This window comes from Tamandua tetradactyla, chromosome 9 (genome assembly GCF_023851605.1).
Source record: "Tamandua tetradactyla isolate mTamTet1 chromosome 9, mTamTet1.pri, whole genome shotgun sequence".
Classification (NCBI taxonomy): Eukaryota; Metazoa; Chordata; class Mammalia; order Pilosa; family Myrmecophagidae; genus Tamandua; species Tamandua tetradactyla.
In genome coordinates, this window is record NC_135335.1 from 4,100,734 (window position 1) to 4,119,545 (window position 18,812).

General features: G+C 48.8%; 1 protein-coding gene across 4 annotated transcripts in view; it reads left to right on the forward strand.

Annotated features, from left to right (window-relative positions):
- Window positions 1-10,578, forward strand: part of SHANK2 (SH3 and multiple ankyrin repeat domains 2) — a 630,917-nt gene extending 620,339 nt beyond the window's left edge. For all 4 annotated transcript variants that reach the window (XM_077115405.1, XM_077115406.1, XM_077115407.1 and 1 more), the window contains one exon: window positions 9,734-10,578. In XM_077115405.1, coding sequence (XP_076971520.1) covers window positions 9,734-10,304 — 571 coding nt within the window. In that variant the 3' untranslated portion in view covers window positions 10,305-10,578. The remainder of the gene's footprint in view (window positions 1-9,733) is intronic.
- The last annotated feature ends 8,234 nt before the right edge of the window (window positions 10,579-18,812 follow it).

Consider the following 18,812-nt stretch of genomic DNA (forward strand, 5'->3'; position numbering starts at 1 on the left):
CATGGCGAATACGGTGTCATCTGCTAGTTTTCTCTCCTGGCTTCTCGTTTCATGAACCTCCCTGGGAGGCATTTTCCTTCTTCATCTCCAAAGGTCGCTGGCTGGTGGACTCTGCTTCGTGGTGCTGCAGCATTCTCTGCTCTCTCTGAATCTCTCATTCTCCAAAATATTTCCTCTTTTATAGGACTTCAGAAACTAATCAAGACCCACTCAAATGGGTGGAAACATGTCATCCCCTAATCCAGTTTAACAACCACTCCTGACTAAATCACATCAACCAGGGAGATGATCCAATCACAGTTTCAAACATACAGTATTGAATAGAGATTATTCTACCTTTATGAAATGGGATTTATATTAAAACATGGCTTTTCTTAGGGGGCAGCATGCTTCCTTTCAAACCAGCACAGGGAGTAAAGAGTCATTTCTAAACACAATCAGAAGGCACTAAGGCCACTCCATGATCTGTCTCTAGGGTCTGGAAGATTCTCGTGAGGACCCTGTTTTCCTCCCCAGTCACTTGCAGCTTGCAGTTTCCTTCCCCGTAGTGCCCATCTCACTGTTCTCCACGCAGCAGCGTCCTTCCCTTTCACCCACTGATGTTTAATCTCAGGTTGCATCCTCTTACCTAATGAAGTCTTTCTTCATACTCCTGCCATGCAAGCGATTGACACAGACAATGAAGTTCATTAATCAGCAATATCACACTATAATTGGGTATTGCTATGCGGGCTGGGCGTCGCAATTTTCCCAATTGTTTTTCAGTGTGAATGGAAATAAATTACTTGGATGATTCCCACTGCTATTCAGAGGCAGCATGACTGGCTGGCCGTGGTGGGGAGCAGCATGTTGGCACTGCTGTTTTTAACAGGCCCCACCACTAGCCATGGCATGCAAATAGCACCTCCAGGTGAGGAACAATTTTTTAAAATTTCCCATTTCCCATTTCCCAGGGACATGTACATACATACCTACGATTGTAATATATTTTGAAGTCTCAAGAAAACCTCGAAAACCTACTAGTTTTCCCCATTTTGCTTCTGTAGTAATGTTTAGCAGTTCTGCTCTAAGGGAGACATTATCTTAGAGGCACTTTCTTTAAGTGACATTTTCACTTAGGTGGACATCGTCCATGACAACGCCAAGGGTAGGGGAACAAGTATTAATAAATTTTCCAGGAGAAACAGACACCCAGAAAGCTGTGTTGGTGGCCAGCAGGTGGGAGCTGGGAGCCAGAACCCAGGCTGAGGTTCTCCAGCCTGCACTTCTGCACCCTCGCCCCTTGGTACCAATGGATGTCCTAAGGAAGGGGCTAAGGGCAATGGCTCCACAGCTAGAGACACGTCTTTACTAGCCTAGCCAGCAGGGCAGGCCTACAGGCCATGGAGCCCTGAGTACTCCCACCTGATGGGTCCAGGGCCTCAACCATGGGGCCTCCTTATTGCAGCACATCTAGATAGCTCGCTACCTCTGTGTCCATTTCCAGACTTGGCAACCCGACTGTGCAAGTACATACAGGAGCTTTTTCAGCCCTGTGTTTCCGTAGTTGGGTTCTGGGTAGGGAGGGGCCTCAGAACAGACATTACCAGGTAGCCGTGCTGGATTTCTTGAAGAGAGAACCTGCGTGTCCACCTCCATCCAATACTTGGTTGCCATGGACAGCCACCTCCAGGATGTTCTATTATTTATAACCCAGTTCACTGCCATGAGTGTGTCGGCCAACACCTATTAAGCATCCGCCAAACACCAGGCATCACGCTCCACGGGCACTAGCGTTGACAGGGCCTGAGGTTATTTCCACTGTGCAGATGAGGCCACTGGGGCCAGACAGGTGAAGCGGCTCAGCCAAGGGCCCTGTGCAGGAAGGGGAGAACCAGCTCTGCAACCCAGGGGCTGTCTCAGGCTGGAGCCAGGGATGAGTGCAGTACAGCCTCTTCAAGGTCACAAGTGCCAAGAAAGGTTGCTCCCAGACCTTTGGAACTCAGTGGGCCTAGCTGAGTACTGGGGCTCTTTGACTGACAGCAGACAAGGTCAGTCCCCAGGCAGTCCCCAGCACTGCTGAGCACCCAGAGGCCAAGGCTCCACTGAGTTGGAACAGGAGCAGGAGAAACAAAGGTCAGTAATTTAAGTCCTAGCCTACTCTCAACCCTCAGTTTTCTGCTCTAGCGACCTCACTGAGTCAAGTACTTGGGGCAACACCAGCAGACGGAAGCACCCAGGGACAGTGGTGGTAGCCACAAGGCCCTCTGATTTCTTGTCAGAACTCAGGATAGGATCTAGAGCAGAAACAGAGGGCGGGCCACGGTGGCTCAGCAGGCAAGAATGCTTGCCTGCCATGCCAGAGGACCCGGGTTCAATTCCCAGTGCCTGCCCATGTGAAAAAACAAAAAAGCAGAAGCAGAAAACTAAATGAGTAGTTCCTCGCTTATTTGATACACGTGATTTTACTGCAGCCATGAATGAATTTTTGCTACTCATATCTCTTCCCTGAAATCAAGGAGGACATGGGATTTGGGAATGTTGTGGAAAACATGGGTGAAAAATAAGACAATCAAGCAGTTTCCTTTAATAACTAAATTAACACTAGAGGCATCTCCTTGGGCCTGATCTAAACCACCTGATCTGAAACACAGAGCCATCAGACAGTCTAGGGAAAAGGGCTCCTGGGGCCACCCAGCTCAGTTATTTTGGGAAATAACCAGAATCAAAGGAAAGGAGCATCTGGTTTGAGGGGAGGTTGAGTCTCTGTGAAAAGTCAGCTGGTTCGCCTCCTCAGAAGAACCCCACAGTGGTGGCCACTCCCCCAAGTGCTGGAGGGCCCTGCACAGCGGCCAGCACTCGAAAACTCAAGGCCAGGAGGACAAATGTGGTTGTGCCATGGGGGGCACCGTAGCTCTCACTCTAGGATGGGCACACTAAAGCAGAAGCCATAACAGCAAAGACGTCCTTCCCTTGCATGGTGCGTGCTACTTTCCAGCATCCGTCAGCACACTGGACGGCCTGAGGGCGAGCGTATTCTCCCCATTCTGTGGACCAGGGAGCAGAGCACTTTGAGATTTCGCTTACAGTCATGCTGCAGGGTGCAGACCCCACAGGCACAGGCTGCTGGGAGGTCAGTGGACCCCAGAGTCCTCGGGCTGGGAACTGCAGCCTGGGCCTCTGGCCCCCAGGGCTGATTGACTGGTGTGTTGAGGCGCTGCTTCAGCTGAGGCCAGTATCAGGCCTGGTGGTGCAAAATGACGGGAGGAACATAAAAACATGGAGGTCTCGGGCAGCCGGATTCACTCAAACAGTTACTGTTCACCTCACCTGCCAGGCACTGTGCTAAGCCCAGGATTTATTGCTTAAGGAGAAAACATACATGGTCCCTCCCCATGGAGCTCTCATTCTTCAAGGGAAAAAGGGCCATAGATAATAAACAAGACAAACCCCAAGTCCTGCAAAGGAGCAGAGGGGTTAACAGAGACCACATGCAGGAAGGTGCCAAGTACCCCAAAACAAAGAAGGGAGCCAGCAACACAGAAAAGCAGGCACTGCAGGCCAGGCCCTGGGAATGGCAAGTGCCAAGACCCAGAGGCAGAAAGCACTCTGTATGCTGAAAAGCTAGCATGGCCGGGAGGGAAGGGGGCCAGGGCCTGGTGGCATCGGTTCAGGTGGGCCATGGTGAAGTCACATGGTATTCTGAGTTGACAGCAGGCTGATGGGAGCCATCGAGGGTTTAAGCAGTGGTCTGGCAGGACCTGGCCTTTGCTTCAGGAGCATTACCCAGGCTGCTGCATAAGACAGACCACATGGTGACACACAGAGGCCCACTAGCAGGCTGCACAGGGGGCCAAGTGTGAGATGAGGGTACCTGTCCTCCAGAAACAAGTGGGTAGATTCAAAGGATAAAGGCCTCAGTGGCCAGGAGAAAACACGGCACCACTTGCCTGACATGGGTTTTGCCTTGACCCAAAACAAACAAACTGGCTCTGGCCCAGGAAACAAATTTAAACCAAGATAAATCATCATTTCTGTGGAAAAGGTCAGTTTCAATTTCACTTTCTGTGCACTGGTAGGAACAGAGGTGTGAGTGCATACTTGTAGGAATCCCCTGTGGCTTCCAGCCAGAGGGCCATGCATATGGGTTATCCCCCCAGGAACCCCTCTAGATCACCTAGCTCTTTGCAGTGGGTCCAGGTGGGACCCCAAGACTGGACTTCACGTCTCAGAGGCAACTGAAGGGTTTGGAAGAGGAGACTATGTTGTTCTGGCTCTTCCCAAGTCCCAGAGGCCCCTGAGGGGATTTCAGGCTGGCCTCCAGGGCCCCAGGCTGCCTGGGGCTATGAGCTCCAGCCAGTCCTCAGGAAAATTGTCTCATAAATTTTCCTCTTCCCTGTGCCTCGCTGAGGCTACCGCCCTCACTGACGAGCACCCACCCTTCACTTTGGCAGTGCCTCCAACTCTTGCCAGCACTCCGCAGTATTATCCCTGAGAGCCTCTTGATTTTAAAATAAATCAATTTGGGTTGTTAAAAAATTATCTCTGCCTAGCCAGTCCCAGAGCACAGACTTCAAAACTGACTTGGTAACAGAACCCACTTAATGGCGCGTTCATAACCTCAGTGTTGTCACGGCTGTTTTAGCATCTCGGGATACTGACTCAAATGTTAAAGTAATATAAATGAGTTAAATTGTAGATAATTAGATGAGCCTTAGTTAGAGGGGATCATACAATTTGCTTTCAGTGTGTTTTCTCACAGCTGCTCTTGCCCACCACAGCATTTTAGCCTTGCTCATCACACAGCAGCTTTCAGGTCTGATTCTTATGTTCTCACTTCCCAGTCTGGATGCCAGCCCCATCACCAAGTGACTATTTCTCCCTGAATGCTGGTCATTTCTGGACCTGCCTGGATGAGAACATTCTAGGAGGAGGGCCTGGGTTTCTGGTAGAATGACCACTGAGTCCAAGACAACCCCACCCCACCTCCCACCCCTACTTCTGGCTCAAACACTTCCTTTTGGTTAAGTCACTCAACTCCTTGGTCTGGGAAATGAGTACAATGCTATCCAGCAGCCATTCATTCAGCAATTACACATGGAGCACCTCTTCTGGGCCTCCTGGGGCTCAGACCCAGTGGGCAAGTGGGGGGCGTGAGCAGAAGAAAGCCAGGAGACCTCGCACCTTCAGTGCAACATCAAGCATGGCACAGGTGGAGGGCACATTCATTGGTGACCTGGCCTATGTGCATCTATGAGGATGCTATGAAGATGGAGTCTTAGTGAGAGGGCACTGTCCCTAAAACACTACAGCAACTAAATACAGAGAGCTGATGAGTGGTCTAGAGAGGATTTTATGCTGAAAGGATTCTGAACCAGAGCCCCGATGCTGGGCCTGGCCCAGGAGGCTCTTGGCCAAATCTCATGGGAGGGACAGATCAAAAGCTCCTCATGGTCACTGAGAGGCCCCTCTCCAGGCTCTGACCACTCCAGCTATTGGACAGGAGCCAAATGCATTGTCAGAGTGAAAAAATTACTGGAACAGTTACTGCCCCTTCCCCCAATGAACGTGTCATACTGAAAAAATTACAGTAACTTTTTTTTTTTAAGTCTTGATGTTTCCACACAATTTAGTTTAAAAGACAGAATAGCAAGTGAAAATCCGAGAGGGGGTGTCTGTGTGTGTATGTGTGTGCATGTGTTCTAAATCAAGGTAACAGATTCCCATGAGTTCCACCCAGCAACCTAATGGTTGCTTAGCAACATAATGGTCTATACAACCAGGAGGGTTCAGTGAAAAATATCAATATGATGAGCTGACAGTAAATCAAGCCAGTGAGGAGGGCAGGGAGGGCCAGCTCAGGGTCAGCGGTCACACTTCACTTTTCAAACTCCCTGGCTCCTCTCTATAGCAACGTTCTGCAGAGGTGTTAGCAGGCCCCGAGCATGTGGCCAGATCTGATGCTCTCCATTAAAGCGGCTGGGTGCCATCCCACATTGGTCTCCCCCTCCCCTACTAAGCTTGTGGATTCTTCTCCCTCCTTAGCAAGAGAAATCAAAGGAAGCTCAGAAGCCCAACTTGGGGAATTAGCAACGAGATGGTTCTCATTGGGCTTCAAGCAGAGGCTGCATTCCATTCACTTCCCCCTTCTTACTTTCTCCTGAGTGTTTTCAGAGAAGGCAAGGTTGTGACGTTCCCGTTCCAAACAGGAAAGTGAGGCCCACATTGATTTTCAATTCTGAGCCATTACGTGGCTGTCCATTCTACCTGCCTGCTGCTGGAAAGGGGCCAACCCGGATGGATGCTCAGCCAACGGCCACACCACTGCTTTCATTTCATCCATTGAAAGATGTTTCTCTGTTCTCTTTTTAACTGATTTTGCATCGTCTCAAACCATTCCATTCTGTCATTTTCATTTGCTCCCATGATGGGTGTTGACAGAAGAGGGTCATGCTGAACCGAAGTAAGTGTCACCTGCAGAAATGCAGCTTGTCTCTGGTGTGTGCCACTCTCTCACTTTCACTACCATCGATGTGTTTGGAGAGCCTCCTCTCTTCCTGACAACAAACATCGCTGCCTACAGAGCCTTTCTCTAAAATTAAAAAGACTCCCAACTCCCTGACCATGGCAGGGGCATTTTCACAGACCTTCCTGACCTGCAGGGCTGGCGATGGCTGGCGATGGCTGGCTCTGGTGCCCACCCTTGAGGTTCCCACTGTTCCATCTCAGCCCTGAGGAGATGAACTAGCCCCGACTTCACAAAGCCTAGTGAGTGGCAAGGTCGTTGTCTGGCTGCTCCACCCAGTCAGGGCTCGGGTACAAGCATTAGCTGAACTCAGCTTCAGGCAAAGCCACCCAAAGCACTCCACCCTGGTCTCCTGGTCTCACATGGGTGCTGTTGCCACACTTTACAAAAACCTTCCCTCTTTGCTAAAGCTCCCTGGGCCTAACCAATATCCACAACACCTCTGAAGGAAGTGAGTGTACACGTATTCATGACTTTACATCAACAATTTTAGCTTAATTGTCCTATCAAAGTGGAACAGATGAGCCTTCCCGAGACAGACAGCTCTGTGGTGGTGGGCAGATGGGGTCTTTGATGGAGAGCATTCCACAGTACTCCCTGCCGGTACGGCCTTCCACCCAAGGTGGAACTGGATACGTCTTTCAGACCTACCTGATGCTTAAAAACCCTGCACCGAGATCTACAGGAGGCTGGTTGCTCTTTCCTGAGGGGAAACCTTGAACCCAACTGGGCTCCCATTTCTCAATTTGGAGTAACAACATCTGGGAAGGGTAGTACCCTCAGGGTCACCACTGAGCTGCCTTATACATGTTATACCAGTATCCCAGTACAGTCAACAAGCAATGCCTTCTGCCAGGGAGGTTCTCAACAGGGCCCCTCACTTGTAACAGATTCCACCCAGAACACTGATTGGGAGCACTCTGTGAGCAGATGGTATCCCAGGCCCAGCAGTCCATGTCCATCAGCACCTGGAAATGCTTCTAATGACAGGATTGGGGTGGGATTCCAGAACTGCTGCTGCTCTCCCCCTGTGGCACAGTCCATCCTCAAAGCACCAATGATTAATATCAAGCGGGGACATGTCACAAGGCAAAGGGGTACAAAGCTAACCGACTAGTGTCTTTATGCAAATATACATCAGTGGCAGAAAAAACAACAGCAAATGAGAAAGATATGACACCAGCAAGCCAGGGAGACTGGACTGCCTGCCCCGGGCCCCATCGTGGCTCATGCCCTTCATTTGGCTCATCCAGCAGTTCTAATGCATTAGCTTTTTACATACCAGTAAATCCATCAGGCCAGAGACATGTCCTCGAGGATAACCCAGCTATCCTCAGGAACCACTTGGGCCAGACAGTGGTTCCTGAGGTTCAATGCACATCTGCATGTCGGAGAGTTGACTGCAGTCACCTGCCACCACCCCCAGAGATGCCAATTCAGTAAGTCTGAGCTACAATCCTCATTTTTGATTGCTTGGGTGATTTTTACAAGAAGTCGAGAAATGCTGCCCTATACCATCAGCTGCAGATCTCAAAGACCCATGGGTTGATGAAATTGGCCTATAGGAGGAGGAGGGGCTTTGGTTTCCTAGCCTCCAGCTGAGTTTTCCCATGGCTGGATCTCAATCAGTCACAGTTTCCCTCCTTGCATCTGTGACCCTCCCATGGGCACGGCAGTCAGCCGCAGCCCACAGCTGCCATACTGCCAGCTTCTGTGCATTTCACAGCTCCAGAGAATCCTTACCCTGGCTGCCTCCTGTCACAGCACACCACTTAGGAGGGAGAGAAGCCCACTTTATCAATGAAGAAATGGAGACCCACAAGCTAAAACTCTGTCCAAGCTGTTACCTGGTGAGGCAACACTCAAACATACATGTCCCAAGTCCAGATCTTAAGGAGGGACCCATAGGATGGGTCCTTCCAGAAAGAGGTAGGGGACACATTCACACTTGTGTGAATGAGCCTGGAAAGTACGAGACACCAACCTGCTTTTGCCACAGCCTCACTGGCAATGGATTTCTCTGGGGCAGGAGGATAGGCAAGCCTTCAGTTTGGGGACCACAGAGAAGAGCATGAGCTGGGGCCCGAAGCAGCAGTTGTCTTCCTCTGTGTGTCATTAGGAAGCCTGCTATGGGCCTGGGCCAAAATGAGTGAAGGAACAATGGGTCCCTACACATATTTTTCTAAAAGCACAAGACCCTCTCCACATAGGTGAGCTTGCGGAACAGGAGCCGTGCTGGCACTGAGACACAGCTCCCTCCCCAGGAGGGATCATCCCACCAGCTCTGGGGCTAGGAAAGGCTGGGCCCTGGAGGGAGGAGCTGGACCCCACTGTAGCCCCAAGGGCCTGGCCAGGCCTCCCACGGGCACCAACGGGAGAATGAGGTTTTCGGCCACCAATGGGAGAAGGTTCCTTCCCACTTCCTGCCTTTTGGTAAGGACTGTGTGTCCTGAATCCACTTCTTGCTCTGCCTTCGTGTGGGACTAGAGGAACAACTGAGCTCCCCTGATTCATCCTGCAGCACTCCAGTCAGTGTTGTTGTGCCACCTTGTGAAGAAAACTCTTTTGGGTGGATTAGTACAGACTGAATTTTAGCAAATTAGTCCTTGTTCTCTGGGTTTCTGGAAACTTTCTCCAAATTCTAAGTGACCGCAAATAGCCACAGGGCTGTCTGGTTACTAAAGCAGATCCAGCCCAGGATGTGTCCTTCCCTGCACTTGTACATTTAGGCTTCATGTCCTAGAGAATGCCAGGCAGCTGAGAGAGAGGGTATCCTGAAGAGGTGCTGTACCTTCACCTTGCTGCAGGGGAGGCACAGATGTCAGTTCCACAAGAAGCGATAGTGTTGTCCACCAATACATTCCATCCCACTTAATGTTTTATTTGACCAAGCCCTTAAAAGTGCCTCACTGGCCACCCTCCGCTTGGGCCTCCCTCCCACCTCTCACACAATACAGCCCAAGCCACCCAGACCCTCTCATCTAGGGTTCAGGTGAGGGGGTTGGTTTGGTGTGCTCTGGCATCTCCTTGGAAGTGTCTGCCTTCTGCTTCTTTCTTCCCTTGTCCCCATCCTGGCATGGCAAATAATTTGCTCACTGCCAGTGTGTCTACCGCTAGCTGCTCTAGTGTGGTTTGGATGTGTCCCTTCTCTTCTGTGGTCATTTGCCTCCTGCTAACCTTCCTTAATGAACTGGCTTGTGACAGTTCTCTCTGTTGTTTCCATTTCAGAAGCCCGGAGGTCATGAGCACCGTCTCAGGGACACGGAGCACGACAGTCACCTTCACTGTTCGCCCCGGCACCTCCCAACCCATCACCCTGCAGAGCCGGCCCCCAGACCATGAAGGCAGGACCTCAGGAACAAGGCGGGCCTCTAGCCCTGCGGTCTCACCCACAGAGATCAGCAAAGAGATTCTGCCCGCCCCTCTGTCTGCAGCCACCACCTCTCCTTCTCCCACTCTCTCAGATGTCTTCAGCCTTCCAAGCCAGCCCCCTTCTGGGGACCTATTTGGCTTGAACCCAGCAGGACGCAGCAGGTCGCCATCTCCCTCCATCCTGCAACAGCCAATTTCAAATAAGCCTTTTACAACTAAACCTGTCCACCTGTGGACTAAACCAGATGTGGCAGACTGGCTGGAAAGTCTCAACTTGGGTGAGCATAAAGAGACCTTCATGGACAATGAAATCGATGGCAGTCACTTGCCGAACCTTCAGAAGGAAGACCTAATAGATCTTGGGGTGACTCGAGTCGGGCACCGAATGAACATAGAAAGGGCTTTGAAACAGCTGCTGGACAGATAAGGACGGCTGATCTGCACCTTTACAGACTTCTTGTTATAAGTAGAGATGGGCTCATGCTGGAATATGTGGATGGCCAAGAACGGTCTGTGAGCACGTGTCCCACTCCACGGGCCTGTATCCCGGTACCCAGAGCAATGCTGAGTGTGTCCCTGGTGTGGCAGAGCCACAACCTTCAAACGCCCTAGCTCCCTATGCAGGATTCTTGGACTGTTTCTGTCAAGCAAGGGACAAAGGGAGGGAGTTTTTCTAACATTTAAGGAGATTCACAGCCTGCCTCCAGGCTTGCTGGTGGCCTCATTTCGCTGGGTCCAAGAGGCTCCCAGTCCATTTCGTGCAGGGCCCTCCCCTTCACAGGCAGACACCAGTGCACTCTAGATACCTCCTGAGGCTCCCCCTCTGCTTCCTGGGCAGCCCTCACCACCCCAGGCCTCAACCCAAGGCCCTTCCTCAGTCCTGTGGCCTCTTGGAGGGCACTGGATGCTCACTTGCTCCTTTCTCTTTCCTGGACTATGCTTGCAATGAGATGGCCCCCCAGATGTGTTCCTCTGGTGCCCCACCTTGGGCCTGACAGGTAGAGAAACCTCTTCTTCTATAGAGACTCTTTACCGCCCTTCTCCTGCCATGAAGTGCTTCCAGGCAGTGGCAGGGAGCTGGGACAGGATCGCACCCAGCTCTGCTTAGTTTATTTCTTTATTTCTGCAAATCTAAAAGCATAAGTCCAGAACAGCCAGACAGATGCCACATGGAGTCAGACAAAGCACAAAGTCACGATTCTAGGAAGGAGAGGAGACCTGGCCATAGGAACCAGCCAGTGTGTAGCTGCCTGGGTCCAAAGTTTCCTCAAGAACAAGAGCTATTTGTCTGGCAGGAGCACCTAGCCAGGACTGTGAGAAGGGGGTTCTCTGCCTTTCAGCATTTTTCTTCAGTGGAAGGTGTGAGAGCTCTGCAGTGATCAGAGGAGGTGAGAACCCACTTTCACACAAAGGACAAGAAGTGAGGTTAATGAAAGGTGGGTGCCGCTGCCTCTGAGGCGGGACCGCCACTGGAAGCTGGGCGTGCCACCATGAGCTCAGTTCCGAGCCCAGCCCAGGGTGCCTCTTCTGAGACAGACCTCTTACTGTCCAAGGCTAGGAAGATGGGTTTTTTCCCTCCCCTTAGAGGCTTCCCCCCCACTTCTCTGATGTCTAGGAATCCCACCAGCTTGTCTTAATAATCCAACAGTTCTTTGAGAACCCTTTGAGTGTAGACAGGACCCAGGGTTGGTAAGAGGTGGATTAAAAGCAGATATGTGAAGAAAGGCAGAAAGCAGGGAGGCCTCCTGGACTGCCAGCCCTGCCTCTCTGGCAATCCTCTTTTGAGCCCTGCCCCACTCTTTGCCCTGGAGCCCTCCTCCCCTTTAGCAATACCTCTAAATTTCCAAGTGAGGCCATCAGTGTACAGAACAGTAAAACGTGCAGTCAGGCTCCTGGCACATTCTCCCAAGTTTGGAAGAGACTCGAATGTCAGGATTGTGGTTTTATTATGATTTCAGAACTAGCCCAGCCCATCTCTAATTATAAAACGTGGGTTTTTTTCTTTTTTTTTCTTTATGCTCACGGTCAAGTGTCTGATTAGGTCTGGAACAGCCCTAGAATGAATACGTAAAATTTAGCAATTTAAAATCTCTTTCTTTACTGCAAGTTTAAATAGCTGTACAGATAGTTTATAAGCACAATATTTTAAGAAAAAAAAGTGGCTGGTCTACTAGGCAGCCTTTGTGCCACTTCAGTGCTAGAAAGTTAAAGAAAAAAAAAAACTTTTGTGATTTAATAATACTATTTCTGTGGAATAATTATAAAAGTATGACCTTTTTAAATCAACCTTATTTGGATGCATCTGAACCAGCAGAGCTGTGTTATATTTTCTATCTTTGCTAGAACTTCATCATCAAAGGACAATTATTTCTTCAAAAGTGGTTACAATTCACAATGCAGCAGTTTCTCTGAAAACAAAACCAAAACACACACACACACACACAAACTCCTGCAGCCACATGTCCCTGATTTGGAAAGCAAGTCTTTGGACCTTCTTCTATTCTAAAATCTTTGTAGGTCAATGTTTGCATCTGACGATTCAATCCCACTTGAAATCAATAGACAATTAAGGCGCTTCACTTAGATATGCCTTCCATTTTCCCATTGCAAGGTGAGCAAATATTACTGTAGAGAAAAATTTCAAGCCTTGGTGGTCTGCCAAGGCTTCCCCGTATTTCAGAAAACATAAAGATGGTGGTTCAGCCATTACTTGTCTTCCACATTTGATGATACTACAAAATTCAGCAAGTAAACCACTTTACCATGGCTCTTTTTCCCTCTGCCCACAGTTGGTATTACCTCTATGCTCAGTGCCAGGCAAAACACTAGAAAAAATGAGGAGAAAAGAAGTCGCTGGCAGGCTGCCGTGAGCCCCTACCTGGTGGCTGTGGGCACAGGGAACTCTAGCAGTAAGAGAGAGCTGGCTGTGGCTCCCCTCCCTCAAGCACCGTTCCGCTGCATGCAGCAGACCAGAAGAAAGCAGGCAGAAGGCCGAAGAGCTGAGGAAATCGCTTTTTACACTGTCCTATTATGGTAAAGCAACGGGGCCTATCAGAACCTGCACTGACCAACACACAAAACATGCATTGCCAAGATGAATCAGTTTCTAGCTCTATTTGATGACTTTGCTCCAGAAAGCAATAGTTCCTCATTCAAATCACCGCCCACTGTTCTCCTCCTTCGGGCCATGTTATGACCAGGCCCTATTCCATGACCCTCTTGGGACAAATGTTAAACTGCTCATACAAAGATCATGTTAATAGTGTTCCAGGTTTTATGACCAACTTTTGTTATATACTGTAATTTAAATAAATCACAATTCCATGCCTAGTTTCTGTAATATTGTGTATACAAGACCAAAATTTCTCAAGATGTAAATGATGTATACCTGCCAAGATACCTTCTCTAGGGTGTCTGTGCACATTTTTAAGTTAATTCATGGAATAGTAAAATGACTTAGTGTGACTGTTGATTTGCCGAACTTTACATATCACAAAGCTGATTCTTTGTGGTACTTAAGTTAATAAAATGATTTTTTTTCCTGAGTCCTTGAACAAGCAAGCATTACCCAGTTGATCTGGCAATGACTTCACGTGGGGGCCACAAATATTGATTTTCCCATTAAATTTTTTTGTTGTTTTTTAGATACCAATATGTTCACACTATAGTTTGTGTAACAACGGGTGTTGGCATTACCTATGTTGCTGTTACTTATGTGCTTTTATTCTTTTTAGACTTTATTAAAAAACAAAAAACAAAAAAACAAGCTCCTGTAATCTGCACTTTCTCCCAATCCTTAAATCTCTTGTATGGCAACCAAAATTACTGTAAAAAAATAAATATACTATTGCACTAAGGTTGTGGTTCTGATTGCAAACAGTGAAAACTGACTTAAACAAACAAAAACTTGCCAAACCTGCAGTCTGATGCAAGGTTATTTAAAACGTGCATAGCCAGCTTTACCTCTATAAAACTGACCAGATAATATCTTTCATCAAAGAGTAAAAATGCTCCTTTCATTGAGCTAATCTACCTTGGTTCCATTTCCTTATTTATAATGTATAAATTGAAACATGTATATTATTTCAGAACTGTTAAAAATGTCAAAATCCACTTTTGTGAACAGGCCTAAGCGTGTAACTGAGGATTGGCTTTTCTGTTTGTGTCGGAGGTGGGGACAGGGGCGGGATGGAAGGTGAATCGGATTCTGGCGTCTCCCCTAGGAGCAGAGGCCTCCCTGTGTTCCCAGTTAGTTGGCTTCTTCCCCTCAGCCATGAGACTTGCAGAACTGGGCAGACTCTCTGGTTGACATAAATCTAACAATGTTTTGACAAGCAAGCAATGTACTAAGGCTTGGATTAAGAAATCTTGTGTCTTTTAGCAAAGAATTGAGCCAGGAAAACACGGGCTGTCCCTTCCGCTTTAGGGAGCATATTTTAAAGTTAAAACATTGAACCTCTTCTTTGGCTTCACGAATGAAAACTTGTTCCCAAGCAGTCTTTTTATTCTGGCTCATTCTCCATCTTGAACAACAGCCACTATGTTTCTGTGTTCAAGAAAAATTCTAATCTTTTCTCATTTACCGTCCTTTAAGCTATCCTTCCACTTTGGTCAATGGTTTTTCCCAGATCTAAAACCCACCTGGCCTCACCATCTTATGGTTTCTCCCAGATCTTAAACCCCCTTGGCCTCACCCAATGGTTTCTCCCAGATCTCTTTTCCTAGACGAGTATGTTTGCCTCCTTGGGGGAAAAAAAAGTTACTGGAAAACTTTTTCTTTTGCTTGAATTTTGTTTGAGGCATTTTAAGAACCCAGTAAACTGGAATGTCTTCCTGCACTTGTAGGGATCCACGTACACACACAAGTAGGTGGAAAACAATTCCACAGTGGGTGGGGGTCCATCACAGCTGCATGCACCCATAGCTAACCCTACTCCATGGAGAATCTGGTCATTTCCAAACCTGTTGCTCAGACTGCAGCAGATCTGATCAATTCTTAATCCACGGTGTATCAATGATTTTGTTTCTTTATTATAACATGTTTCTACATTTCACAGTCTTTACTGTTTTATGTTTAAAATTACAACAACCAGTGTCCATTGCTTCTACCATGGAACTCCTTGTTTATAGCAATTCTGAAAATTTAATATGAGCCTTCAAATAAATACAGAAAAGAAAAAAAAAAAGGAAAAAATTAAAGTGTGTGCCTTGGGTGTTTTGAACCTGATCTGCATAAAACCATATTGTATTCAAATGCTGTATATTCAATGGAGGGATAAATATATCTTCAATGTATTAATGTAGCTGATAAAATAGTTATAGTGCCTTGTTTTCTGAACTGAAAAGCCCATATCAATGCACAACGTTAAGAAAAAAAAAACGATTCAAGAGATGAAATGTTGAGAAGACCTAGACATGATTCTGGAGCCTTTTCATCCTAAGACTGTGAAATATCACAGTCGTTTAAATTAAAAATAAAAAGAAAATTGAAATAAGATTGTGTTATCAGTTAATTTTCCCTTAAAAGTGCCCTCTACTATATCACTTTCAGTATTTTTCATTTAGTTACAATACAAAAGGTGTCTGAGACTGGCCAAGGAAAAGGGAAAAGATATTCCGACCTCAAGTCCAGGACTCTCAGACCCACTTCCCCTGTGCTGGGTCGCCCCCTGGCGGTAATGGCGATCAAAGTCAGCATTATCAATCATTGTACATTTTGTTAAAAATACACAAAATATTTATTTTAGTGATTAAGGTTACTCATCACAGAAAAGCAATTTTAATTTTTCATAAGCTAAACAAGTGGCTGCTCTGTTTTTCTTTTCAAAGACAAATGATGGGAGAAGTAATAGCAGTCCAACACTGTCATGCTCTGTTTAGTGAAAGTTTCGATGCTGAGCCTTCCCGAGCAGCCTCTGGCATTTTAGAAGATGAGTCTAGGGCACAGTAAGCATCTCAGGAGCCGCTCTCTGCTGGTGGGACCAGAACTGTTCCCAGCAGTAGTGAGCGTCTGTGGGAGTGTTAAGCCAGATCCCGGCAGTACTGCCATGGTTTCATCTTCTCCAGGATCCCTCGTAAGCAGTCACCATGGTTCCCAGAGACAGGGCAAGGCCGTCTGCTGTAGCCACTGGTATGTCTTTGAGCTGTCCTGACACATACATATCTCAAGGGACCAAGGACCTACTCAGATCTGAAACTGTCCCCAAGACCATCATCAGTGCTGCAATCTACAAGACCAGACAGAACAAGTTCACTGGCTACTCAGATTTTTTAGTTTCAGGCAACAAATGTGGCCAACGATATGAAAATCTGAATGCGGCGGTTTGGAAGTGAGAGATGGCCCAGGCTTCCTAAAGACCCCCATTCCACGCCTTGCTGCTGCTGCTGCTGCTGCTGTTGCATCAGCTGAAAGCAAGGGGACACACCCCGTGGTATGTGCCCAAGAGCAAAACGGCTGAGCATACCGGCAGTGGTTGCTGGGCAAGACTTGAAGAGAGCCACACCCGGGCCCTGGATGAAATGGGGATCAGGGAAGCAGCTGGCAGGTCTATGGCCCAGCCAGGTTGGCAAGAGTGGGTGTGAGGAGAACTGCTCATCCACTGTTGTCCTCCTGCCCAGAAGGATGGCAAACATGAACTTAAACTTGTTCTCTAAAACCCAGAACCTAGAGAAGGGAAGTAGTGCATGACCCTCAAAGCTTCAAGGGGGTAACCACAGGACAAAGAAGAGGTCAGCTGATAACTGGGTATGGACCCAAGAGATAGGACAGGCTGGAGATAATAGATCTGCCTGGTACTTTCTCTCGTGCCAGGCACCATTCAAAACACTGCACTCTCTGAGCCCTTAACAGCCCTGTGGGGCAGAAACCAACAGCCCATTTTACAGCTAAGGCCTGACACTGACCCCGGCCAAAGTCCACAGAGAATGCAGACTCAGCATCCACCATGCTGCTTCTCTGGCCCAAACTACAGCCCTAGAAAATGCACCACCGGATCATCACTGGTACCAGCATCTGTCAATGATGACAACGATACACTCCCCCTCCCCATCCAAGGCCATGTGTGCAGGGCCAGAGAGGCCAGGAAATTAGGAGAGGTGGGGCTTCCTCACAGCTCAACCACCTCCAGGTTGTGGGACAGGGAGATTTAATTCAGGGGCTAAATATGTGGTCACTTTAATTCCCTTGACCGGCATCAGGAGAGCCAAGAGCCAAGAATCCCTAGTTTTCACAAAGGGCCTGATGTTTGCCAAAGGTCCCATGGTTTGAAGATCATATGACATGAGGCATCTGTCTCACTTCTCACAACAGCCCCAGGGAGTAAGAAGCACAAAGACACTGAGCCCCTTGCCTGAGGCTCAGGGAAACTAGATGCTGTCTCCACGGCCCAAAGGCAGCCTGAACCAGCCAGCCTGAAGACAGCCAGTCCTTGCCATGGGAGCAGAGCTGTCCTGGTTCAGTCCTTCCCAGACCTGCCGTTAACCCCTTCCTCTCAGGCCGGGAGCTTCCCAGAATGCTCCCAGCGTGTTCCTCTGCAGCTTACATCTGCCAGAACCCATTGTTGCTGCCCCCACGGAGCCTCACAGCTCAAGGCCCAAACGACTGCTTTTCCCACATCCGAAAGCCTCTTCCTGCCAGTTAGAACTAGGGCAACCCTTCCTCTGTCTTCATTACCACCCCCAATGGGTGAGGAAGAAGGGCAACCAAAGGAAGGGTGAGATAAGGAGACCCACAGCCACAGAATGACTTTGAAAACCAGTTTGCAGACCCACACAGCTTTAAAACGCTACATGAAGCCAAAGGCACGCAGACACAGCAGCCTTCTTTGGTCTTGGAACCTGCCATCTAAGCAAGCTAAAAATAAAGGCTCCCTTTTCAGGCAGGAGTTTACAAAATGTGACTACTAAGGCACTAATAAAACCTTGAAGCCCGGGGAGAGGCACACAGCCTGGACCCTCCGGCGTCCTGCAGCTTCATCAGGAAAGTACAGCAACTCCTCCCCACCCACCAGTGGCCAGCCTTTCCTGCCAGCAGCCCGGAGAGATAAATGCAGGCTATGCTGGCTCTCTCTGGTGAGAGGGAAGGGGACCATAAAACCAGTCTGGAGTCTGCCACACTGGTCTCAGCTCTGCCATTAACAACAGGGACCTGGGGCAAGCCCGGGGCCCAACTCCCAGCTACCTGTCTCCTAACATGCTCTCCAAGCTCTCTCTCCTCCTCCCTGCTCACCTTTCTCCAGCTACATTCCCACCTCAGTGCTCTTTCCAGTATTCATGTCTCTGTGTACCGGCTTCTTCCCAGAACTCCAGGCTTACACATCAGAGCCCTTACTACCACACCAAGCTGCTTGATCATGTATTTAATTGCTCACTGATCACCACTCTCCCAGCCTCTGGAAGGTAAGCCCCAGGGGGCAGGAACTGGGCCTACTCCAGGCAGTGCGGCACCCCCTGCACTGGCAATGCCCACAGCTCCTCCATCCTCCTGGCGAGGCTCCCTGCCCCCCATTCACCACCTCAGGCCCCTGCAGCTGCATTCAATCTACAACCCCTCAAGTGGCTCCTGCAGCTGCATTCAATCTACAACCCCTCAAGTGGCTCCTGCAGCTGCATTCAATCTACAACCCCTCAAGTGGCTCCTGCAGCTGCAATCAATCTACAACCCTTCGAGTGGCTCCTGGGGCTTCCACCTAGTCTTCAGACACCTGGCGAGGGGGGACTTCCCGGAGCCTACAGAGACTCCTCCCTGACGCCTCTCCCCACTGTATTGATCCACCTGCCTGGGAAGGAACCGCAACGCATCCATTTATCTGCGGCCTTTCCTCAACTGTGTCACCAGACACCTCTTCTCTCTCCATCCAAAGCTACATCCATTACACGCCTTGCCTGCCGACCGAGACAGAAATAAAAGCCATCCCCCTCCCAAGGGGTAGCAGCA